The sequence below is a fragment of the Mustela lutreola genome, chromosome 1 (genome assembly GCF_030435805.1).
Source record: "Mustela lutreola isolate mMusLut2 chromosome 1, mMusLut2.pri, whole genome shotgun sequence".
Lineage (NCBI taxonomy): Eukaryota > Metazoa > Chordata > Mammalia > Carnivora > Mustelidae > Mustela > Mustela lutreola.
The window spans coordinates 56,683,257-56,710,297 of NC_081290.1; the positions used below are offsets into that span (position 1 = coordinate 56,683,257).

At 44.9% G+C, this 27,041-nt stretch overlaps 1 protein-coding gene across 19 annotated transcripts in view; it reads left to right on the plus strand.

Moving 5' to 3' along the window:
- Nucleotides 1-27,041, plus strand: part of PROM1 (prominin 1) — a 134,594-nt gene that overhangs the window by 50,569 nt on the left and 56,984 nt on the right. For all 19 annotated transcript variants that reach the window (XM_059165080.1, XM_059165134.1, XM_059165126.1 and 16 more), the window contains one exon: nucleotides 18,494-18,549. In XM_059165080.1, coding sequence (XP_059021063.1) covers nucleotides 18,494-18,549 — 56 coding nt within the window. The remainder of the gene's footprint in view (nucleotides 1-18,493; nucleotides 18,550-27,041) is intronic.

The following is a 27,041-nucleotide window of genomic DNA, read 5'->3' on the forward strand; positions in this document are numbered from 1 at the left end:
TTGTTTATAATGAAAAATTTCAAACCTACCCAAGACTGGAAAGATTGATACAAGGAATCCCCACACCAGTTGCCTGGCTGAAAAATTATCTGATTTTATCATATTTGCTTCATCTATCCTTTTTCTCTCTCTATTTTTCTTTGCTGGAACATTTAAAGCAAACCTAGACATAGTTATCATCTCACCTTACATTTCAGTGTGCTTTTCTCAAAGATATGGACATTTCTTACTATCCACAGTGTCATTACCAACCTACAATAATGAATAAGAATTGCTAATTTTTTTCTCTTAACTTCCATTGGGTTTAATATTCATATTTTTGAATTAGCTATTTCCCAATTCCTCTTGTCCCTTGAATCAGAATCCCAATAAGGAATAAAACATGGTGACTCTTTGAACCCATCAAAGAGCTTTGAGCTTAGTAAACAAGAAAGTAGGTTAACTGGCTCACTGGTTGTTGGAAATAGAGTTTGGTGAGTTTGATAAAGGAAAGGTGATTCCAGAGAATGATGGAGTGAGACCTAGGTATGTTTTTCCTTCCAAATTTTTATTTTGAATAATTTCAAACCTGTGGAGCTGTTACAAGAATCATACAAATGAGCACCTGCAGAGCCTTTACCTAGATTCACCAAGTGTTTCTTTTCTGCCATACCACTAAGTACTTCTGCACATCCCATAAGAATAGGCTTTTTCTCCTATATAACCACATGCAAGCACAATACTCAGGACACCGAACACTATTAAGACACCTTTTTTTCTAATGTACAATCCATACTTAGATTTCTCAGAATTTCCTATTAATGTTCTTTATAGTTTTTATTCCCTAGATCTAGTGTTCAGTCAAGAATCCTGCTTCCTGGGGCACCTGGGTGGCTCAGTGGGTTAAGCCGCTGCCTTCAGCTCAGGTCATGATCCCAGGGTCCTGGGATCGAGCCCCACATCAGGCTTTCTGCTCAGCAGGGAGCCTGCTTTCCTTCCTCTCTCTGCCTGCCTCTCTGCCTACTTGTGATCTCTGTCTGTCAAATAAATAAATGAGATCTTAAAAAAAAAAAAAATCCTGTTTCCTCTGTGGAGAGTTAGGCTTTTCTAATCTAGAACAGGCCCCCCTAGCCTTTTTATTTATTTATTTTTTATGACATATACATTTTTTGAAGAACCTAAGCTGTTTTTGCCCCCAAAATTTCCCTCAACTTTAAGTTTCTCTTGATTTCTCACAGTTAGATTCAAATTAAATATTTTGCAGGGCTACCACACAAATGCTGTATCCTCTTGGGACATCCATTCCATCAGGTTACTGGTGTCACTCTGTCCCAATACTGGTGAAATTTAGTTTGATGGTTTTGCAAAGGTGGTGCCTTCCAAACTTTTCCATATCCAACCCTGGTCCCCAGCCATCATTTGCCTAGCGTTTTTAGCATTTGCAGATTATTCTTGCCTTACTAAAGCATCACTGTGGTGGTTGTAAGATGGTCACGTCCTGTCACCTCTTTTCATTCGCTGTGGCTCTTCTGCTGTGTTGGGAACATTCTGGTGCCATGTTACAGGGATGGATAAACTGACAGGGTCCAGGATTTCCCAGGGGCTCCGTGGTAATTTTGTGAGTGGTCGAGGATGGAGCTCAGGGATTTGGATTCCACGGGAGCGCAGCGAACGTGTGTTTCTCCACACAGACATGGGAATGATAAGGAGAAAGGGCCATGTGTTTCTTCACTTGCCAAGGAGCCTTAATTTAGCGGCACTTTCTCAGTGGGGGCTCGCGACTGCTCACGGCTCAGGCTCAACTCTCATAAAGCATTCCTTTTCATCTCCACAGGGGCTGCAGCATTCCTAGCCCTGTGGCTAATAAATAGGCATAGGTATAGATCCAAGAGAAGTTGGTTTGTTTTTCAGCAGAAAGAAGGTAGCTTTGGGGCATGTCACTACCTTCCTCTTCATTTAGGACTTTTGTTTTCTGACACTTAGGAAGTTTATGCAGTAGAGATTTGAAACAAATAAACAAATTGTGCTTATATTGGGGTTTGGGGAGTTGTTTTGGGGGCCCACCAGGTTCTTGCTAACCCCAGTCTAATTCTGAGTTTGTGACTGCCCTCGTGCCTTCCATGAGGAGAAACTCACTGGAAGGGTGTTCGAGTGCCTGACTCACTAAGCCAGGGTCAGGACTTGGGTCCCAGCTTCATTTCCTCTCCCTGAAGTTCTTTCCTGCCTCTTGATACATTTCTACTTCTTTTTTAAGATACAGTTTAAATATTATCTGTTATGGTGCGTCTTTGCTCAGTCCCCACAGCTCCCCACCCCTCCCAGCCTGCTGACTTTGAACCTCATATGACTGCACCCAAGCACACCCACTTCATTGCATTGACTTACCTGTCTGTGAGCAGACTGTGAGCCCACTAACAGTACGGACTGCATCTTCTCAGCTCTGTATCCTTCACACCTGGTAGAGGGTCTGGGGGACATATTCATACTGGTTAAATATCTTTGTGAGTGTAGTGTGACCATGTCACTACATTGGAGAAAATTTAGACCCCGCGGGTGTAAGAGACTTGCCAAATATAATGGAGTCAGTAAATGGAGAATGAAGGCTAAGACCAAAGTCTCCCATGCCCAGGTCTTATCCCCTCCCCAGCTATTAATAGATGTTTGGCCAATATTTTTCTTGGATTGGAAAGTCCAGAGGTCTATCTTTTCCTAAGCTACCACTGCGGCTATCTCTCCCTCCCCCGCTTCTACCACTTTCACCTTCTCTATCAGCACAATGGGGACGACATTTATTTTGTGTCAGGTACTGTTTCCAAGGGCCTTACACATAGTATTTACATTGCTTAGTATAGATGTGCAAGGTGCGTATGATTATCCCATTTCATAGATGAGAGAACAGAAGAGAGAACAGAAATCAGTGGCCCGAGGCTCCCTACTTGCCCCCAGGCAGCAAGGCTGGCCCTGGACTCTGAAGCCTCACAGGGTTGCCAGAGGAATGTGAATCTGAGTTCGAATTCCTGCCCCATCGCTCGTTAACTGAATGACGTAGTTCAGCCTACTCAGCCTTCCGAAGCTGCAGTGAATCTGAGAATGGGAATGATGCTGCTTCTCCCATGAGATTGCCTGGAGGGGAGACAGCCACCTGGAGTCACTGATGATCTTTTTAATAAGCCCACAGAGAGTGATTGTTGTCTTTCCATTTTACAGATGAAGAAACTGAGGCACAGATAGTTTTTGTAATTTGGCCCATATTCAGACCAGTCCCAGAGCTTCTAAGTGTTGGGAACAGACGCACAGACTCCCAGTGGCTGCTCCTCCTGCTCTGCCACATGGTCCCGAGCACTTAGCTCAGTGGGTGATTCATGTTGACAATTAATATTCTCTTCTCATCCCCCTCCCTTCCTTCTAAGGCACGCTGAGAAAGTTACAGTGTAGGGTAGGGGAATAAAATCCACAGGTTGGAGACTTGGGCAGAGCAGGACAGGTTATTATAATTCCTGAAGAATTGCCACTGCACTAATTTATGTTTAAAAAATAGGATTACTTTAGGGAGAATACAGCCGTCTGATTCAACCTGATTATGACTGATAGTAGATAGTTAGTTAAAGCTGGTAAATATTGGGAATCCTAAAAACTTTACATGCTTTTCTGAAGCATTTTATCTTACCCTGAAATGCAAATGTAACTCCCCCCACAACAACATTTTTGTTTAAGTCTGTCTCTGAAAGTTCTTTAACATCTGAATGATCTCTGGGTCTCATTTTCTCTTGACAATGGGTCATTTCTTTTTCTTTCTTTTTTTTCCTGTGTCTTGTAATTTTTTACTGAATGCTGGACACCCTGTGTAGAACTGTTGAAAGTGAGGCATATTGTCTTTACCCCTGGATGTGGACATGCTTTCTCTCCCATCAGGTTCTTGTGTAGTGGGTTGGGTCCCTCAGGTTAACAGTTGAGCTGGGTTGGGATAATTTGTGGCTGTCATCCCATTCAGTGGGCCACAGGCTTTAAATTCCTCCAGCAGTAGATGGTATTCCCCTGGTATGTGGTGTGGGGCCTGACGTGCTGGAGGGTTTCATGTGGAGCTCCTGCTCCTCCCTTGGCTTTTAGGAATCCCTGCTCACCTGTGGCACAGAGGGTTCTACCCATGCTCTTGTTCCTTCTCCTAAGGTGGTATGCCTGTCACTTGATGCCAGGCTCATAGCGGGAGGCAGGGGTTTTCTGTTGTCCTGGTGCAGTCTCAGGCATAGACAGGACTCGTCCCACTGAGCTTGGGTAGTGGAGTGGGGTTCATTCTGTGCTCCCATACTTTCTCCCATGACAGCCAAACTCTTGCGTTGGAATCTGTACTGGTCTTGGGAAGGCACATGTTTTTTGCCCTCATCCCAATGGTAGCATGCCTGAGAGTGGTTTCATTCCCAAACATGGAGGGGCCTTGCTTCTGCCCTGCCCCCCATCAGCATTAAGTCTTTACCTGTGACCTATAGGTAGAGTTTCCAGCTTCTTCCCCAAAGGCAGATGACTTTTGCTTTTACCCCCATCCTAGGAACAATGGAGTTTTGCCATGGACAGAGGACTGAGAGGGCTTTGTGCCCCCCTTGCTTAGCAGGTCTAAGACTTTTGCTTCATTGGAGAGAGGCCTAGGGAAGTATGCAGATTCTGGCCCCATTCCCCGCTGCAGCCCTTAACCTATACCTATCCCACCAGGGGGATTTTCCTCCAATCCCCTGTCTTGCTCCAGTCACTCTCACGAGCACCCACAAGAGGCTTGCAAGCAAATGCAAACGCCTCCCTGTTTCTGAGCCTTCTGCATCCACGGTAGACATGCTAGCCCACACTTGGCATTAAGAGCTTGTCAGCATTTTCAGTGATTTCTTTTTACCAGACCATCAAAGGGGAAACAGTTTGTGTGCTCCTTGTCTCTCCTCAGAGGGACTTGGTGCTCTGTGGAATTGATTGCTTTGCAGGCTGAGCTCTCTGGTGGGCCAAGAGAAGCCATAACACTGTCTATTATCTAATGAGTTCTTCTTGCTGGTGGGAGGGAGACTGCTTTGCATTCATACACTCACATTCATCTGACATTAAGGATGTAGGAATGTGAGTCTTCCAATAGGAATTTCCCCAGCAGCACAACCTTTATGATTTTCAATCTGGGTTTTATTCAAGTAACAAGAATTTACAGTATGAATTCAGTGCTGATTTTTTTTCTTGGTTTTTGCTGGTTTTCTCTTTGAGACTTTTTATTTTTTTATTTTTTTAAGATTTTATTTATTTGACACACACAGAGAGAGAGGGAGCACACAAGCAGAGGGAGTGGCAGGCAGAGGGAGAGGGAAGAGCAGCCTGCTGAGCAGGGAGCCTGATGCAGGACTCAATCCCAGGACCCTAGGATCATGACCTGAGCTGAAGGCAGAGACTTAATCAGCTGAGCCACCCAGGCATCCCTTCTCTCTGAGATTTTAGAGTTGTGTCCCCTACCTTGAACTCAACAGCTCTTTTATAAGACAACTCTTCTTTACTGAGTTTCTAAAAACATTTGACTTAGAATTTATGTAAACAGCAGCTTTTGCTTTTTCTAGTCATTTTATCTGTTTACATAATATTCAATTAAATGATATCATTGCATCAAGGACAACTGGCAGAAAGTGGTTTGGGGACAAACACAAGAGAGTCTTGGAGAGCTTACAGCTTGGCTGGCACAAGCAGAAGGGGTAGACACACCACCACAAAATGTCACTTTCAGTACATTATTAATAAAACACTGGAAGATTGTATTTGGCCTGAACCAAATACTTATTAGGATCTTGAATATTTAGTGATTTCTTTTCCAAAGATTATTTTTTAGGCAGCATGTGAATTTTGCAGATTTCAGCGTCATCTCTTTTTAAGATCTCTAGCTGGGAAAAGGGCCCCAGATCACATATCCTACACAACATACGGTAAAATTGGATTTACATTCATAGGAAGTAGAATGTTTAATTCGATAGTGTTAAGAAATGTGGGTTTTTTTTTAAATGTCATTTTTTTGGGAAGAAAGGGGTAGAACAGTATGTCAATAAAAGTACTTGGTTTAAAATTTTTTTTCAATTTTCTTTTAAAAATCCAAATGAGCTCGGGGTGCCTGGGTGGCTCAGTGGGTTAAGCTGCTGCCTTTGGCTCAGGTCATGATCTCAGGGTCCTGGGATCGAGCCCCGCATCGGGCTCTTTGCTCAGCGGGGAGCCTGCTTCCTCCTCTCTCTGACTGCTTGTGATCTCTCTCTGTCAAATAAATAAATAAAATCTTAAAAAAAAAAAATCCAAATGAGCTCAAAAAACCTACAGGAAAAAAGAAGGCCCCGCTTTGCTCTGCCCCTTGGTCCCCTGTTTGGGGAGAGGCCATTGTCGACAGCCGAGCCTTCTGGCACATGGCAGTAGAAAATGGGGTTTAGCTGTTTCACATTCTCCCAAGAGTGCATGGGAGATTATGAGGACCCCGGCACAGACCAAAACATGTGATGCACATTATATTCCTTTCAAAGATTCTCAGGGCAAACTTTCCCCAACAAAGACCAGAGACAAAGGCTGGAAATGGAATTACGCTTTCCAGGGAAGGAAATGAACCGAATAGCTCGGGAATCGACAGATACTTTGGCTGTGGTCCCTGTTCCCTTCCCTGGATTCATCCTTGTGGCAAGACAGCTGCCAATCCTGCCCAGGTCCAGCGGTCCCTTCCCAGACCCCTGCCAGCATTAGAGAAACCAGGAAGCCCTGAGCCTTTATCCACATGCAGCTTTGTCAAGGACCTCGGGCTGCAGGAGACCCCAGAAGTTTCCCTTCTCCTGTACAGCCCGAACTCTTGCTTCCTCTAAAGGAATTTGAGGCAAGGCTGCCCAATAACAGGCTCGAGCACACCGCACTGCACAATCAGTGTGGACACATGGCAGGGAAAAAGCTGTAAGGGCCACACTGGTCCCAGATGTTTTTGCAAGGATAGCTTCCTAGACAGCATCTTTCCCGTGCTCCTCTCTCCAAGTGAGTCAGTGCCATCATTAATTCAAGTACAAGCCGATGTGTGTCAGTCCTTTGGGGAGAAGCTGCTCCAGCCAATTAAAGGAGAATGGTGCAGAGTCCTGTGTTGACAGCTGTAATGAAGGAAAAAGCATGGCTAGAGTGCTCACACTGTATGTTAAGTAAAGGAGGGGAGGTTCGCCCTCCAGAATACTTGATTACATACTTGGAGGCAGAGGGAATGCATCTGACGGGTTCTGCTAAACCCGGCTTGGCTTCTCAATTTCTGAAGCATCAATCCCCATTTTAAAAACCAAGCCAGAGTTTAGTCATGTTGCTGGAGGATTTGAACGGTATTGTGAAGTGCTCCATGCAGTTGAAAAGCACGGGATGGTTGGGGCATGAAGTGGTTGTGAACAGGCATAAATTCAGCCAGGCTCCTAGCAGACATGCCAGGAAGAAATGTGCTCAGCCGAGGGAATCTGATGAACTCCAAGACCGGAGACACTTGCCTTGTTTGGGTCCCCAAAACCACTTCTTTGGGCTCAGCCTTATCCCCATCAGCCACAGGAAAATGTGACCAAGCACTGGACAAACTGTGTTCATCTCAGTGTCAAAAGACAGCAGACACATCTAACCAAACAGGGCTTCTGGAAGATGGGCTTGCTAAGTACTCTCTTCAGAGAAGCAACATTTAACTTTGCAAGTGAGAAACAAATTTGGTTCTGCTACTTTTTTTCTTTTCCTTTTTTCTTTTGAAAGGGAGAGAACATGCGGGAGTATTTGGGGTGGGGGTGCGGCAGAGGGTGAGGGAAAGAGAGAATCTTAAGCAGGTTCCACATCCAGCACAAAGCCCGAGGTGGGACTCTATCTCACGACCCTGAGGTCATGACCAGAGCGAAATCAAGAGTCGGAGGCTCAACAGACTGAGCCACCCAGGTGCCCTGGTTCTGCTATTTTTGGTGGAAATCCTTTCAAATGGGATTTATTTGCCTGTCTTGTAGTTTAGCACACACCAAACGTAAATCAGTTTGGAAGGGTGGTTCAGGAGCCTTATTCAAGATCAGTTGTCCTCAGAGACTACATGGAATCCCCTGCCCTTGCACTAACTGGGCCCCAACTGCAGCCCTCTCGTTTTGGGGGGCTTGGCTGTCAGCGGTCGCCATTAATGATGGTGAGTCTACCTGCTCTGTAACAGGGCTGCTCAGACACTCCGTGCTCAGACACCTGCAGGGCGTAATCATTCTGTGGTTGGGCAGGGCTGTGGTTAGCTTCTGGATCCACTCGGCTGGGCTGTAGTACCCAGTGATTTAATGAAACGCTAATCTACGTGTCGCCATAAAAGTTTTTTACAGGTGTGGTTAACACCTACAACAGGTTGACTAATTGTAAGTGAGAGAGATCACCCTCGATAACATGGGTGGGCCTCCCACAATCAGCTAAAAGGTCTTAAGAGCAAAAACTGAGATTTCCACAAGAGGAAGGTATTCTGCTTTCAAGACTCTAACATCATCTATTGCCTGAGTTTCTAGCCTGCTCTAAGGATTTCAAAATGCCTAGTCTGGGGGCCTGGATGGCTCAGTTGGTTAAGCTTCTGTGTTCCGTCAAGTCGTGATCCCAGAGTCCCATGATCAAGTCCCACATTGGGCTCCTTGCTCAGTGGGAGTCTGCTTCTCCCTCTGACTCTCCCCCCTCATGTGCCTTCTCTCTGTCTCTCTTAAATAAATAAAATCTTCAAAATGCCTAGCCTTTACAGTTCCTAAATCAATCCCCCTTTCTATCCATATCTGTCTCCTCTCTCAACAGTGCTGTTTCTTTGGAGAGCCCTGACTGACATAGGCAAGCATTTGCAATGTTTGGGGATTGGGAGTGGGGAGTGGGGGGGTGGGAGTGTGTAGTTGGAGAAAAGCCAGCTCCTCCTCTCCCCATTTCAATCACTGAAGATTCAAATCAGCCAGGTACCCCCATATCTTGGGTCAGAGATCACCAAGTGTTTTCTCTGGGGGACGCACATTATGTGTAGGTGGTGTAATTTTGTGAGGCATTGATCCCTTCTTATATACCCTAAGTGTGCAGTTTTGAGGTGGACTTGTTGGCATGAGTCTACCTTGAAATAAGTGAGGAGCTTTTTTTTTTTTTCTAAGATATTATTTATTTATTTGACAGAGATCACAAGTAGGCAGAGAGGCAGGCAGAGAGAGAGGAAGGAAAGCAGGCTTCCTGCTGAGCAGAAAGCCCAATGTGGGGCTCGATCCCAGGACCCTGGGATCATGATCTGAGCTGAAGGCAGAGGCTTTAACCCACTGAGCCACCCAGGTGCCCCAGTGAGGAGCTTTCTTCTACCATAGGCTGTCCTAACTCCTCTCCATTCTAGCCAGAGAACTCATACTCAAAAATGGACCTTGACTCCACATCAAATGAAGGGCAAAAGATGTGTATCTATATGCCTTAAGTTAAATAGTGAAGGCATGATTATCATGCGTTTTCTCTTTCAACTAACCTATTAGCTATCAGAACTGATCACATCTACTGTGCTGGTTTAATGTAGATTTCAACATTTTTCATGCAGTAAGTTGGCACCTTAAATGTTGTTCTTGATAAAAAGTGAACAGAGTCAAATTATTCAAATAACCAGAACTTACTCAACCAGAAATATTCAAATAACCAGAGTGTGCACTCTGAAATATTTTTCTTTGAAGAGAAGAAATAAATGGTCGTTCATCGAAAATGTGAATCAGGAAGTTCTAAAGCACAAAAACAGAACCCAGCAAGCCTAGCCCGATACGGGAAGAGAAGATTCGACCACAGTAAGTTTCTTCTCTGGAATCTAAGACCTATTCATGTGGGAGTTCTGGAGAAAGTGCAAGTGACATAAAAACCACGAAATGTTTACATTTTCACCAACTAACTTTGCATTTAATGAAAATATGTATTCTGCTCCCGAAAGAGCAGCTACCCTGGGGAGCTGGTGCTCTCAACCCATCTAAACAGCCATTTTGTGCCCATAACTCTTGGCGATGGTCCCAAGATCCTAAGCCAGCTTAGTCTTAACTCCTTTTTGATGCAAACTTCCCTGGATAACACTGTAACCTGAGAGCATTTTCCTTAAATATTTTGGCAGTAGAGACGCCTGAATCAGCGTGTTTTGAACATGTGTTTTGTAGATTAGGAAAATTCAGTTGTTGGAGAGGCTGTTGAAAGGCTTATGGAGATTTAAGGCAGGAGTGTAGATGTTTTCCAGAGCTTCATAGACCCACAAATGAGAAGCAGGAGGTAGGTGTTCTACCTGAGCTACACCGTACCACATTTTATAGTGACATTTCTGAGCATGAATGCATTTTCATGCATTCTCTTTTATGAATACAGAAATTTCAACCCTTTAATGAAGATGATTTTTAAAATCTCTGTTTACGTTAGTGCCAACCTAATGGCTTCACCAAACCTCAGTCTGCTGTGTTATATGCGTGTGTACCTGCTTCTGAGGAAAATGAGTTAACCTTTTTTTTTTATTATGTTCAGTTAGTCAACATATAATAAATATCATTAGTTTTTGATATGTTTAACAATTCATTAGTCACACATATAACACTCAGTGCTCATCACATCACGTGCCCTCCTCAATACTCATCACTCTGTCACCTCCTCCCCACACTCCCCTCCACTCAGAAACCCGCAGTTTGTTTCCTGGATTCCATAGTCTTCATGGTTTGTCTCCTCTGATTTCTTCCCATTCTGTTTTTCCTTCCTTCCCCTGTGGTCCTCCATGCTATTGCTTATGTCCCACATAGGGGTGAAACCACTGCTTGACTTATTTCACTTAGCATAATCCCCTCCAGTTCCATCCATGCTGATGCAAATGGTGGCTATTCGTCCTCTCTCATGGCTGAGTAGTAGTCCATTGTATATATGAACCATATCTTCTACCACCTTACACCAGTCAGAATGGCAAAAATTAACAAGACAGGAAACAGCAAGTGTTGATGAGGATGTAGAGAAAGGTGAACCCTCCTACACTGTTGGTGGGAATGCAAGCTGGTGCAGCCACTCTGCAAAAATGGAGATTCCTCAAAATGTTAAAAATAGAAACTTTCTATGACCCAGCAAGTGCAGCACTAGGTATTTATCCCAAAGATACAGGTGTAGTGAAAAGAAGGGGCACCCCAGTGTTCTTAGCAGCAAGGTCCACAATTCCCAAACTGTGGAAGGAGCCGAGATGTCCTTCAACAGATGAATAGACAAGTTAACCTTTGGTCAAAGCTAGCAAGACATTGGGACGCCTGGGTGGCTCAGTCCGTTGAGAGTCAGCCTTTGGCTCAGGTCATGATCCCAGTATCCTGGGATTGAGTCCTGCATCGGGCTCCTTGCTCCATGGGGAGCATGCTTCTCCCTCTGCCTCTGCCTGCCACTCTGACTGACTATGCTTGCTCGCTCTCTCTCACTCTGAATTAAAAAAAAAAAAAAAAAAATGCTGGCAGGATAGGCTACAGGTAGAAGATACTCCAGTATAAAAACATAGGGAGTCTTAATTGGCTAAGGCTCTTTTTTTAGTTAGAGTGAGAGGCACCATATGCTATAGCAAACAGGCCCAAGTGTCAGTGAAAAAATTGTTTTCTGTCTTGGCTCAGTCTAATGTAGGAATGATGGAGCGGAGAGGTCCTGCGACCCCGGTCTTTCCATCCCTGCAGCCTTCAGGATTTTCCACTGGATCCTCCGTATTTGGCCGGGAGATGGATAAAGAGGCAAGCATGCAGGGTCTCGTGATTTTAGAGGCCAGGCCTGGAACTGTTGTGTTCGCAGGCCTGCCCACTTTCCATTGGCCAAAACTCAAGTCCCATGTCCCATCTAAGTGTGTAGGGTCCGGGAAATGCAGTCAAGCAGCGGACCAGAGGAAATGAGGTGACACATGGGTTCTTCCAGGCACTCACCTTCTGTGCCACAAACTGAAGGACCAGAAAAGGCGGAGCAGGAAGAGTGTGTGGTAGGAGCGTGGAAGTGGCAGGTGCTAATGTTTTCGTGTTAGTGGATCGCATACCAAGCACTGCACTGAACGGTTCTGTTAGGGCAGAATGCCTCTCGCTCTTCCTTCCCTTGTGGAAATGCCAGCACATCCAGGAAGTCAACCCTTTGACCTGTCCAGTTTTGTGTTTTATCTGCACTTGTCAGGCATTCTGCTTGGTTTACCTACCTGCCCCTTGTGCCCTCCGGAATTCGGTCTAGCGTGGGGGAGGGAGCGAGTTGTCAAACAGATGTTTAAGAACCTGTGGAAAGTCTTTTGTGCCCAGAGAGAAACAATTAAAATTTCAATTAATATTTAATTCTTGAAAGTTATGCATTCGCCAACCTAGCTTTTGTAAGTTTCTAAGTTGAACTTGGATATTATTTCATACTACTTATAAAACTAATCCTTTTAGTAGAAACCTGAATAAAATCTTTTACTTTATTGTGTTGATTTAGTGCATAAATTAACAGATTAAGTCATTCTTAGTAGAGAGACCCCCACACCATGTGAATTTAAGACAGTGCCACAAAGAGGAACACTATGGTGTCTCCACAGGGGAACACTTAACACTGTTTATGCTCTTAGCTAATCACATTTCCAAGCAAACACTGTAAGTGTCTGAGAGAGCTTACTTTGTGTGTGCACGTGTGTGTGTTTAATTTTTATTAATAAGAGTTCTAAGTACAAACATATTTAACTTGACATTAGGAAAAAAAATGCTTAAAAAAAAGATTCACCCTCCAAGGTGTGTTCATAAAGAAAAATCAATTCTATATATTTTAGTCTCTAATTTTTTTTAATTAATTTATTTTTTTCAGCATAACAGTATTCATTATTTTTGCACCACACCCAGTGCTCCATGCAATCTGTGCCCTCTCTAATACCCACCACCTGGTTCCCCCAACCTCCCACTCCCCGCCCCTTCAAAAACCTCAGATTGTTTTTCAGACCAATTTTGATGCTTAACACCATAATGCCTCTAAGGTAATCACTCATTTTGGTTTAATTTTAATAATTCTTTCTTGTTACATCTAGTTAGAGAGACTAGGAAACATCAGGTAGAAAAAAAAGCAAAAAAGACTAATTAAAATGACCTGAATATAAAACTTAACTAAACTTTAAAAAAAAAAAAAACTTTAAAATAAAACAAGCTAAAATTAGAATAGTTTTGGCAAAAAAACATTACCAGCTATGAACAAAATAACATTCCATAGCAATATTTACTGAAGAACTGCATTACAAATAATACTGTTTCACATAGACTAAGGATTGGGGCGCCTGTGTGGCTCAGTCAGTGAGCATCCAACTCCTGGTTTGACTCAGGTCACAATCTCAAGGTCGGGTGGGTCATGAGATTGGTTGGGCTTTGCACTCAGTGGGGAGTCTGCTTGTCCCTCTCCCTCCCTTTTCCCCCCAACCTCTCTCTCTCTCTCTTTCTCAAATAAATTTTAAAAATCTTTTAAAAAAAGAATGAATTGCAACATATTAATGTTTATTTATATCAGATATAAAAATCTCTTCCTTAAAAACAATTTTAAATATAATTTAGCATTTTGAGGGAGATTCTGTTCTTTAGAAGATATAAGGTAGCACCTCTTTTGATTAGAGACCTAGCCAGGTAAGTCTGTCAATAGATATCAGCAAAATCTTTGCAAGATCACTTAAGTTCCTCACAAATCTGATCAATCAACTACCAACAGCAGAGAGTGTGTGTGTGTGTGTGCGCGTGTGCGTGTTTTGTTTTGTTTTGTTTTTTTGAGCCGTCTACCCATTTTCCAAGAGAACATTCCAAGAGTGGAATCTCGTTTCGCCTAGCTTGGGCCAGAACCTGCATACTTATTAAGAGAAGCCAGTTAGGGAACAGAAATATCTTCATCAAAGATGAGTTTTGGCTAGGATAAGGAAGATGGAATTTTTTTTCTATGCAGATCCTGCTTTCCTGATTTTATCTTGCTGTGTGGCTTTAGACATCAAAAAATCCATAGAGAAATTATTCACACACACATATACATGCACACAGCAAAAAACCCACAACCAAACAACCAAACAAAAACAACCTACTTTGTAAGTTGGTAGTATAACTTAAGAGATCAGAATTAGCCCTTGCTGCTGCATTCCTTAATTTCCATCAGCACATGAAACTTAAAAGTAAATCCCAGGTAAGAAGACCTTGTTCCATCTAAGCACTGAATGAAGAGAGACTGACAGCCACCAACCTTGTGAAAAGACTCACAGAGCTCCTTCATGAGACCAGAAAATGAGAGACAGTGTTCTACCATGAAAAGAACTTCCTTGTCCATTGGCTCCCATATTTCACGGGAGGGAAAACACTGCTGTATCTTAAAAGGCAACTGTTACTTTGTGTAAAGAGCTTGAGATTGGTGTGATGGAAAATAAATTGCCACATGGGAAAGGTGGCCAGGTATCTCCCCAACTTCAGGGCAGGGAGAATCTTTCCCTGGACTCTGGGAGTTGTCTGTCCCATGCTAAGTGCCTATTATGTTCCGTCAGAGCAGACCTTCATTCAGTTCAAGAAGGATAAGATGGCCACTGTTATCCACACTGAGGTCTCACGGAGGGCAGGATAACACTGTGGTAGCCCAAATGCTAATGGCTACCTTGCTCACCAGGCAATACCAGGAACTAATCACAGCCTTCGGGGATCTCATCTGATTTATGGAAAGGAAGCAACACTCTTTATGATGAAGTTACATTTATGCAGTGTCAATACCACAAACAGTTCTGAAGCCCCAGAACAGAGATCAAGATAGTCTCCACTGGAAACCTTTAACGAGTTGGCCAGGAAGACACAGGCAAACACAAAGGATTGCAGAACAGCAGAATCACCAAGCAAGGATGGCGGGGGCTCAGGAAGCATAAGCGGGACTCCAGGTCTTCCCGGGGTTATGCTTTCTGAGATGGACCACAATCAATTCAAGGTTCTCACCAGCAACATGGGGCTTCATGAGTTCCCACATGAGGTGTGAGCAGCAGCATTAATGCCAGGGCCCTACCCCCAAAGACGCTGGGCTGTATACTCCAGGCCTTCCCAAGTTCATTTACCTGGGTTAAGAGCCACTTAGAGATACACAGGGAAGGCAAAGGGAACATGGATACTGTGGATGCTCATTTTGTGTTCTCGTGACAGGGTACACTGGGAGGGAGGGGGTTTAAGGCGCTTTGAGTAAAATGGAATTGCTCCAAGGTGGATGACTAGTTTCTGACCCAGTGCCATCCAGTAGGGAGGCCACAGCCACATGTGGCCACTGAGCCCTTGAACGGTAGCTAACCTGACCTAAGATGTACTGATGAGCATCTACACCAGACCCTGAACACTTACTTAGTGTGAAAAGAAGACTGTAGAGTAGCTTGTTAATATTTGTATATTGATTGCATATAGGAATGACAAAATATTGCATGTATCTGGATTAAGTACAACATTATTAAAATTAATTTAAAATAATCACCCTTTTTTTTTCTCAATTTTTAAATGTGGCTAATAGGAAATTTGAAATGACTTGTATGGCTTGCAGTAGATTTCTCTTAGGCAGGGCTGTTCTAAAGCAGGGGGAGGGAGAACATCCCTGCTCCAAAGCCTCGGGTGGATTTTTGGCCCTCGCAGCAAGGATCTGTTTTAGCAGAGAGATGGAGCCAGCTGGCCGACAAAGGACTGGGGTGAGCTGTCAGTAAGGAGTGCCGTTGGTGTACCTGGGACCATTCCCCAACACCTGGGACCACCAGGATCCCAGGAACTTGGGAGAGTCAGTCCTCCAGAGAGCTGATGGCATCATCTGTTGGACAGTAGAAGACTGTCACTCTCTCACTGAGGCTGTGGCCAACACCTGGTCTATGTATGTCACATTTGCCTGCCTCCACGGAGCTCTTTAGGGAAGCACCTGCTACACCTGTTATTGATAGAACCTGTTAAGGTGGAGTGAGAACGATGTAGCAAAATCCCGCGCCTGTCAACCGCAAAGATAAAAATTTTGCAAAATTCTTATTTCTGCTTCAGTGCTCTAATTTTATCACTGGCAGCAAGTCCTGTCAGCCGCTTTCTTGAAGTTGCGGGCTCCACTTCCTCCATGTTAGAGAAAATGTCTACGAGATACTTAAGCCTGGATAACAACGTTCCGTGAGGGGTTTGGCTCCCAACTCAAAACGAGGACCCTGTGCTCTCTCTGAAGACAACTGGGTACCGGGGTCTGCAGGAGGAGCACCTTATGTATACTTCTGTTTCTTGACACAGAATCCTAGAAAGATGGTTCCTCAGAGGTTGAGATCTGATAAAATCACGATTTTGTAATGCTTCACCAAGATTCTTCTGATGTGTAACTGGGCTTTCTATCTTCCTCGAGTTCATGGCAGCATAGAACACAATGAACACTGTGTGACTCGTGCCAAATCACACAGCCTTCTCCACCATCACCTCTGTACCCTGAGTACAAATGCCAACACGGTGAAATGGCAAATAACATCTTCTGCTTCCACCTCATGGGAACCCTGAGCAGACCGTGAGGATTCCAGGATTCCAGGGGATTCACGGGCCATATGTGCAGATCTGCCCACGTAAGCCAGTGAGGATCCGTCTCTCAGGGTTCACTTCCCTGGTCAGTGTGACCTGAGAGGGACGGAGAGACCAGCTCCCCTGAAGATATCTTGTTTTCATTTGGGTTGGTTGATTTGGGTTTATAAAGATGAAAAAAGTGGATGGGTACTGTGTGGTCAGGCTAATGTAATCTCATTTATCTCACTTGGCCCGAAGGAATCCTTTGAGGGTGGGGACTGACATCATCCTGATTTGCTGATGAGAATGCTCCTGGCTTTTAATTCTTTACCCAAGATTAGATACCCAGAAGGTAATGGAGCTTGGTCTCCATCCCAACTCTTACTTAGATCAGGATCCCCAAAGGCAACACATGAACATCACCTGTGTCATTAATTATATTTTAATAAATGGATGATTTCCTATTAAAAAAAAAAAAACCATCGGTGGACCCTTATGTTCAATGAAATCCAGAACAGAAGCCTAATCTATAAAATAAACAGTCTGTCGGTTGAGTGGCTGACTCTTGATTTCCGCTCAGGTCATGATCTCAGGGTCCTGGGATGGAGCCCTGAGTGTGGGGTCATGCCCAACAGGGAATCTGCTCTCCCTGATTCTCCCTCTCCCTCTGCTCCCCTTCCCCTGAGTTCTCTCTTTCTCTCTCAAATAAATATATCTTAAAAACAAACAAATCAAAGTGAAGTGACTAGTTCAAAGTGCGAGGAGATCTGTGGGGGTGGGCAGCCCTGATGTCCCTTGGAGAAATAACCTGGGTTCCCCATACCCTAGGCTTAGTGTAGGCATCCCAAAACTTCTGGTTTGATCCCTGCTCCTCTAGCACATCCTTTGAAGACCTGCTGCATTTAGTCTGCTCTGTGCGGGTTGAAGTTGTTTTCCAGAAAGCCCTGTGGGGTTATGGCTTGCTTTGTTTCCTGGTGTGTAAACCTGAACTTCTTGTTTTATAAAAGGATTCATAGCAGGGATTCCTTTTCTCCCTTGCCATACACTTTTGAAGTGGTCAGCATGGCACAGCCAGAGCATTGCAGAAGTTCCTTGGTGGGGTCAGTTATAGTGTGGAGTGTGGGAAGTACCGCAGGGCAGAGAAGGGAAGACCCACCTGGGCTTGGTCTTACACATCACAGATTTTAGACAAGTTACTCTCTCTGGCCAATCCCCAGTTGCAGCATGACTGGATTTGTGGTCAGAGTAAGAGGTGAGTCTTCACCTATGTAAGAATTTGCAATTGTCCCAAATGCACATGTAGGGGAAAAAATCCCATTTTGCGTATTATTTCAGGTTTTCATGTGCTGTTTGGGGATGGGAAGGGAGGGATGTTTCATGTGAAGAACTCTGGATTAAGTCAATTGTAAGATTCCTTTTATTTGTAAAATATTACATAAATATGGAATGATTAAAGAATAAGTTGCATCTGTGGTTCCAAAAATTAACAGTGAGCAGTTTGTGTCACATGTTACCAGGGATTATTAATGACATGTATGTTGGCGAATATTAAGGTGTCTTGTGAGAAATTGAAAACTCTTAAAAATGGCAACCCTCTAATTCTGCCACTGACAAAATAGTGAGTCAAAAATACTTGTCTTCCATTCTTTGCTTCTGGTTAGAGCCTCATTAGCTCAGTTATTTACCTACATTAAGAAATAGAAATAAAATTGGGGTGCCCAGGTGGCTCAGTTGGTTGAGCATCTGACTCTTGATTTTGGCCCAGGTCATAATCTCAGGGTCCTGGGATGGAGCTCCCCATCACATTGGGCTGCCCACTCAGCAGGGAGTCTGCTAGGAGAGTCTGTCCCTCCTCCTGCTTATGCATTCTCTCTCTCTAAAATAAATAGGAATAAAATTATAATACTACTACATAGAGAGAGGTACAATACTTTGTGAGTATATATAGACTTTATTTCCTAAATATGCATTTTGTGTTTTTACTGAAAAAGTAAACTTGCTCTTCTTTTGTGGCTTTTTCCCCACAGATATTTTAAGAAAAGTTCTACAAAAGAAGTTCGACTTCTCAACTGAGTATGAGAAGGTAATTTTTATTGGTATATTTGTTAGGAAAATAAGTATGTGCAAAATTTTGGCTGACTTGGAAGTAAATCTTTAAACAATCAGTTAACCTGTGAAATTTGTAGAGTTGTTTTTTGGTTTTGTTTTTAATTTTTATTTTCAGCATAATAGTATTCCTTGTTTTTGCACCACACCCAGTGCTCCATGCAATCCGTGCCCTCTCTAATACCCACCACCTGGTTCCCCCAACTTCCCACCCCGCGAGTTTTTTTTTAACTAAGAAATTTTATGAAATATTAAAGCACTTTATAAATCCCATTTGAACTGCAGCAGAAACTCCAAAAGTAGGATTTGAAGAAACATTCACCTTTCAAGGTGTATGTTATTTAAAAACCCAAATTTCCTTAAGGGAAGTATTATGGTACTTTTTTAGCTAAGGGAGAGGAACTCCCTAACTAAGTAGAATTGTTTGAGCATTTCTAGAAACAGAACACTTTGTTTTAAAAATACAGTTTGTTGAAAAGCAACTTCACATTTGAGCAGGTTCATTGAGAGCTTTGTGTGTGCACTTGCCCCGGCTAGAGATAAGGAAAACAGCCCTCGGTCTCAGGAGATAAAGAGCCAGATGGCAGAGACAGTACCTCATTGTTAAAGGAAGAAGGAAAAGAAGGAAATAAGTAGATTTATATGTAATATGCAGAGGAACGTAGATGAAAGTAATTAAATCTGACTGGAAGCTCTTCCACAAGGAGGTGATTGGGGGGCTCATGGTAAAAAGGATACTAAGCAGAGTTGCCGCAGATGGAGAGGGACCTGTGCTGGCATCTCAGGCTTTGGGGACCAGGTGAGCCACCAGGACAAGGCGTGAAAGAGTGGAGAGGAAGAAGAGGTGAGCGGGACCCGGAATGCTCACAAGTGGACGATATTAACGACCTGTGTGTCTCTACTTAATACCGAGGTGCTGCTCTGCCCATTCACTCCGCTTGTGTCTGCAATCAACTACGTAAACAGAAGAGTGTATTCTTTTGATTTTAGTTTACTGTGAGTGTGGGGTTGCCAGTGAAATAGACAAATGTTTGTTGCATTGAATGTTAGGGTAATTAAAAAAAAAAAAAGAAAATAGTTGAATCCATTTGTTAGGCTCTTTGTCCCGTTGCTCTCTCCTTCCCTGGCACGAAGGTGTTTATCAAGAGAACAATAAAAGCAGACATATGGCGGACGTTCTTGAAGCGCCAGCCACAGGACGTGGATGACAGTGTTCCCGGTGGGTGTGGGGGGCGGTGTATGGGGCGGGCGGTGAACTCCTGCCCCGTGAATGGACCGCAGGTGCTGTGGTTACCATGCCTCCTATTCTCAATTTGCAATAAAGCGATACTCAAGAGAAAGCAAACACAGAAGCCAAAGAGGAAAGCCTTATCTAAAAACCATTTACACGTATAAAAGCTGATGAGCCAGTTTCTCTGCAGTGCTCACGGCCTTCCCTAGGACTGTGGAGAACATTTTCATTATTAAATGCCGCGGGCCTCATGTGTGTCCCAAACAGGATTGCCTGGGTCGGCCCGCATTCCTGGGCAGAACAAAGTGAGTGTGGACAGCTCTCGTGCCAGCAGCAGCCTGGCCTGAATGCCAACTGGTTCTGCCAAGGCATGGACGGGGGTAGCGTGCTTCAACTGTTCCAGGCCTTGGAGGATGGGGTCCTGAGACCCTGAGGTGACTCTGAGAAGCCCTACTTGCCAGTGTTGCGCTGCCGCTCTCCATGACAGGATTCTTAGCTGGGCAGGACCTTTATGGTGGGCTTGGTATTCGATTGGATGTCCTACAAAACTGGTATCTCCCTAGTGGCTGATTTCCTCTCCACCTCAGGTGTCTTTGTAGATGAACAAAAGCTGTTGGCATCTGGGTGAAGTGGAGAGAGGAGACAGAACTGAGCCCTCATGAATGACCTGAATCCGGGTCATGTTTTCTATGGTTGTCCGAGGAAGAGGGATCTGGTGAGGTGAAGACCCCAGGGAAGCCAGGCACCTTGTAGGGGGAGCTCTCTGAGTGGTTTAGTCTGATGTATGTATGCTGGGCATGTTGGGTTAGAGTCCTCCCAAGCAGAGCAGGAGTCAAGAATAAGCCAATTGTTTGGCAGGTGCAGGGAACACTGGCTGGGAATTGGAGAATAATACAAGGGAGAGAGAGCAGCCTGTAAAGGGTGTGGCCTGGCGCCACCTGCCCCAAGGGGTGACTGAAGCATCATCCTGTAGAATTGCTGGGGAAACGGTGCAAACCACCAGTGTCCGAATTGGTCTACTGGAAGGATGAGGGAGCTGAGGCGTCCAGACGCCGAGACTGAAGGGTCACAGGTTACGGGAGGAGAGGGTTCATCCGCAAGCACTTCTGACCTGTCCTGGTTCCATAAAAGGCCTTCAGGCACAGAGTTAAAGATGGCAGTAGCTAGAAGTTTGAGGAGGCCCAGGGGGATGACTGAGGGCTGAGGGAGGTGGGGGGCACCAACAGCATCTTCTGCCCTGACTGGTGCCCACGGGGTCTCTGATTCACACAGTCACACAGGTAAGGTCTGGCCAGGTGAGTGGCTCTGAGGAGTCTTCTCAGCTTTCTTAGTGCTGAGCCAGCATTTCCTCCTCTGGTGAGCCTTCAGATGACGGTGGAGCCGCTGTGGCAGTGACCTTCGGGCTCGGTGCTCTTTTAGTGAACTCTCTTCACAGCCCTTTTGTTCCAAGGGCTGGGCCTGACTTTGAAAGGGAACTAGGACTTTCATGGAGCTGCCTCCTTTTTACACTTCAACTGAAAGCTAAAGGTAGAGCTTTAAGACCCTCGGCTCCTCTCCTCCTTCACATTTTTAAAAAAATACTTCTCTCTTTTGTTTTATGTATTCGCTTTATCTCTGTTGACATAGTTCTGACTAGGAACGAGGCATGGTAGGGGGACAAACGTGAAAGTATGGCCTTCACTCCTCCAACTCACAATTGATACGGGACAAGAAATAAACATGGATGTTATGGGCTGATTGTGCCTCCGATTCATAAGCTGAGAGCCTAATCCCCAGCGCCTCAGAGTGGGATTGTATTTAGAGATAACGTTGTTAAATAGGTAATTAACTTAAAATGGGGTCATTCGTGGGTCCTAGTCCAGTCTGACTGGTATCCTTGAAAGAAGAGGAGACTAGGACATACACACATATACACACAGAAAAGACCACGTAAAAACACAGGGAGAAGACAGCCATTTGCAAGCCAAGGAGAGAGGCCTCAGAAGACACCGACCCTGCCCACACCTTGATCACAGACTCCCAGCTCCCGGGCCTGTGAGGAAATACCCTTCTGTTGTTCAAGCCCTCTGGCCTGTGGCACTATGTCATGGTGGCCCCAGCCGACTAATGCCGTCAACAGCTGGACTGTGAGATGGAGGGAGACTCGCATCACGTGAGAAGTTCTGATAAAGGACGTGAGGAGGGGGATTGTTATTGCCCCTGGGAAATCAGGAAAAGACGCCACGGGAGAGTTAGCATTTGAACCGAGACGTCAAGGCAGGTGGAGTAGATGAGAAATACAGCCTTACTTCCGGTTACGTCATTGGTTCTGAAGTGTAGACTAGGTCATCGCCCTCTCTGTAAGACTAATTCTTGTCCATCTGGGCCGACACTGGTTTAGAAGGCTGACATTGTCTCTAATCCTCACAACAACACCGATCCGAGGCAGAGGTGTGTGTGCACGGCGCATGCAAGAAAATCCTGCACTCAGGCTGGGGGACTTGACCAAGGTCACCCAGGGACTAAATGCTGAAACTGGGGTTTGTACCCAGATGGAGTCTAACTCCGAACTGACAAGCACACCACTAACAAAAAGTAGGCTCAATCCGGCCACTGTAGTAGTGGCCTGTAGTCCTAAAGTGGCAAGTCTGGAAGACACAGCTCATGTGAGTATTCTGGGCTGTATGGAGAGACTGACAGCCTTCAAGCGGTGCCTTCTACCTATTAAGCCACAGACTGTGATGGTGGGTAATCATCCCTGGGAAAAAGTGGTCGGACAGAAATGGAAATCTGGGAGGGGAATAGAATTTGGAATTATGGAACCAAGAGGGAAGCTGAGAATCTGGCAGATGGAGCTATGGAAATCCAAGCAATGTCTCCAATAACCCCAGGTTCCTAGCACATCTATAGCATGTGCTCAGAGGTGGACGCCCTTGTTCATGACTTACAAGTATTACTCAGTTTGGTCTTCCCAAGAATAGTCTGTCCTCACCACAGGGTCTAGGTAGAGATTACATGGGCAACTCGCTCCTGAGTGCATTCCCTCGGGGACCAGCGTGTGGGTGAGCCCCTTCCCAGAGTCTCTGGCTGACTGAAAACCAAGGGAAACAGCATACCGTCACCCTCCCCCCAGCTCACATGGGCTTTCTGAAGAAAGACCCTCTCAGCCGAGCTTGTCAAGCAATGGCTCCTCAACTGAAGGAAAGGACACAGTTCCCATCTTCAAAGAATGCATCGTTTGGGGCAATTTAGGTAGATGATTACATTGGTTCCCCCCAACAAGCCCTACGTGCCACCTACCCTCTAGAAACCTTTCCAGGAGACAGCTCTCCCAGTACTTTCCCCACCTCCCCACCCCCCCACTCCCGCCACCACCTCTGACTTTCCATTCTGTGCATCCCTGTCCATAGGAGTGGCCAGCTTCTTTGGGATGACCTCCTGGGTTCGATTCCTCGTGGTCATGGTCCCTCTCTATTCCAGCTTCTTGGTCGGCTGCCCTTCCTCATTCATGTCATTCTTCAGTTATTACCTTTCCCTTTCTAGAAGCTTCCTCTGGGGACAGGTGCTGGACCTGGGTCCCATCCCTGCTGACTTCCATGACCTCACTAGTGTTAACAGTCATTGGATATTAATTTGGCACTTAGGATATGGCAGGTCTATCATTCCAGTGGTTGTGTGGTAACCCACACTACCACTCTACGTGTCTGGGAAAGCTAAGTGAATGAGTTCCTTGTTTCCCGCCCCCCAGGCGACGTGGTTCAGAACACAGTCTCCTTTCCAAGTAAGGGGCGTACTTTCTGGGGATCTCAGTAGCATTTAAGAGGGCAGGCAGTGTGAGATAGTCCATGACTTGGATCATGGTCTGAGGCTTGTTGGAGGTGAGAGATGAGAATAGTGTTAACACGCATTATTTCTACTTCTTCTTCTGTTGATGGTAATAATGATGACTGATTGAGCATTACTCGGGGAAACCTGGTCCTAAGCCCTTCAAGGTATTACCTCATTTAACATACATTACACAGTATATGTAAAGCGCTTAGAACAGAATAATGTACAAAATGTGTTACTGCTCACTGTTTTCTCTTGTTCTCTTTGCAAAACTGCATAAAATAATATCTCTGCTTATCCCTGTTCTGTCAGTAAGGTAACGAACGCTCAGAGTAGCATTGGCAACAAGGTCTAGGCCCGTCCCCCAGAGATTCTGATGTAGCTGGTCAGGGCTGGCTGGTTCTTGATATTTTTGAAAAGGGCCCCGGTGATGGTATGGGTAATTAACTGGAGTGGGAAACCACAGGCATAATGTGGCGCAGAGGGATTCAGACTGCTGCATTGCATGAAAATAACTTTATACCTGAGTGACAGCCAGCATGGATGGGGAAGAGGTAGTGACGAACCCAGCTCCACTGTGGGGTTTGCTGGTAGCCCATCAGATATATCGGACCAGACCTACCCCTCAGTGGGAAAATTAAATGCAAAAGAATCAGCTGATTGTTGTAACTTACAGGTGGTTCTGCCCAGGGGCCTCAGCTCAGCATGACCGACCTTAGAAGCGAGAGCAGGTTTCTGAAACCCACCTGATCGTAGCCATGATGCAGGGCTTGCTTTATAGACTGATGGCTGGGTTTACCCAAATCTCCTGATACCCGTTCAAGGGGAAGAACAGGAAGCCAGTGTTTTGAACATGTGCTGTGAAGTACTTATGGTAGGTTTGGGAGACAACGAGCCTGTGGGGGCCATGCCCAGGGTCATTCAGGATGCCCCCCGTTACCCTGGGGGCATGTGCCTCCGAGCTGCCCACCCCAACATGCTGGATGTCTCATTTAAAAGTTACTAATAGGGGCGCCTGGGTGGCTCAGTGGGTTGAGCCGCTGCCTTCGGCTCGGGTCATGATCTCAGGGTCCTGGGATCGAGTCCCACATTGGGCTCTCTGCTCGGCGGGGAGTCTGCTTCCCTTCCTCTCTCTCTGCCTGCCTCTCTGCCTACTTGTGATCTCTCTCTGTCAAATAAATAAATAAATAAAATCTTTAAAATAAAAAAATAAAAAAAAATAAAAGTTACTAATATCATAGTCATCGTTCCTTCACATCTGTGAAAATGTGCCATCCAAAGCTATAGTTCCTAAACCTCTAGATTTCCCAGAGCACACAGTTTCCAAAAAAGTGACATAGAGCCACCCAATTTTATTTTGCCACACAGGGATATTTAAATGCTAGCAACGATGTTAACTTCGTCCCCTTTCATATGCTATCACCTCCCTCTTCCCACCAAAAAGATCCACTGAGCAAATCCCATTTCATGGGAAACTCACTATATCTTCATTGTCGTATTTCACTGTGGGGTCGTCCAGCCCTATCTCTGGACCACCATTTAGAGAACACCCTCGCTCCGTTCATCAGGTTACCTGATTCCAGTGGGGCACCGTTTGCATGCCAAGTCCCTGGGTGGGCACTTGAGAGACAATGGTGAGAGTGATATCATGGATCCTGTTCTCTCCGGGTGAACAGTATGACTTAGGCTTCCGTGGGAGAGTCCTTCCACGTGGGGCACCTGCTAGCAAAGGGCAAGTGTGGGCTCCAAGGCAGCAGGAAGCAGGGAAGAAAGCAAACCCAGACTTGGTTCTCAAGACAAATTTCCAGGAGGACACCACATCCAGGCAGACTTGAGTTTCCTGAGCAGAGAGGTGAAGGGAATAACATTCTGGGTGAGGAGGCAGCACTGGGGAGCTGGAGAGAAGAGGGGGGAGCGTGAGGCTTCTGCCTAGGAACAGAATGGTTACAAAGAACAGGACATGAAGTCGGGGTTAAGTTATAGGATCACATTAAGATTTGAATGAAACATGGTAGGAATCCTTGGAATGCTGTTGAGCAAGAGGATGACACCATCAGATTTTCAGTTCAGAAAGGACACTTTGGAAGCCGTTGCTTTAGCTGGGGTTCTAAACAGCTGCTGATCCCCTATTGTGCAAAGACCAGGCAGTTAGTGTGTTAAGCATGTGTAGCTTTCCCTCCAATTCTCCACCTCCACTGTCCACAGCTGATTAGCATATTGTTAAGAACCTTTCAAGAAATCCAAATATAAATTTCAGATGTAAATTCCAGACCTAAGTCAACCTCAAGGCTGTTTCTCTAATAAACACTCAAGTTGTATGTTCCTGTCTTTTGGGGATCCTCCTCTCACTTGATTTTCTCTGTATGGAGTATTGACGTTCCCTGTTGTGGTTAATCACTCATGTAACTTTTTCTGTTTTCTTGACGCATGCTGCCTCTGCCTTACTCTCCTCAACTCCTCAACTGCTTTGACTTCCACAGCCAGAAAATGTAGTCTTGACTCTGAAGGTAAAGTTCTTGTTTGCTGTTTCTCGTTGCTCTGTCTAAAGCCAGCCGGTAATGAGATGTTTGTTTCCTCCAGAACTCTCTGTTCTTCACTGTCTCTCCACTGTGATGGTTTTTAAAGTGGCTTGTTTGTGTTTTTGCTAATGCAGTCGTTGTTAACCTAATCTTTCAGTTTGAGTACTTCACCAAAGAATGGCGACCCATCTCGGCACATTTCAACCTTGAGCTACTACTCCACACAATCTACAGAGCGTTCTGGAGATCGTTGTGTATCAGGAAGTCACTTAGGTCCTTGTCAGACCTTAGCCAGATTTCAGTCCAGAAGGGAACTCTGGAAATGACATATCTTGTTCCTGATACTTTTGGACATAATATTGAGCCAGTAGCATTGCAAAGGTAGTATATAAAGTGTGAAATTTGTACTTGGAGCTAAACATAGTGCATTTAGAACATTTCAAAACACCTTCTCTCCTGGATTTGGGTTCAGTGTCTCCTGGGATTTATAAAGGATTTTAAATCTCTTTGAAAAATAGTAAATGATTTGGAACATTTGCTGGGAAATGATAGGAAAATTGAGAAGAGTTTGGGGTGTCTGAGGCTAGGTTCTCAATTGGCCAATGATGTGCATTCCCAAGGGCCATTATACGACTCTCTGTGGCTGTGGAGTGCGGCTTAGTTTAAGCAGAATGAATGCAGCAAAATTCAACCACCTTTTTTTAAAGTATTATATCCTTAATATAAAGGGATATTCAATTAATATTCAAGAGCCACATGTACCTCAGTACTCTGAGGCATTTGCCCACAGATTTAACTAATATTGATTGACTATTCACTGTGTGCCATCACTTGGCTGTTGTTTTCACTTTGAATCGTTTAATTATCTGACCCTCACAATTCTGTTCATGATGTTAATGCTAATTCTGGACT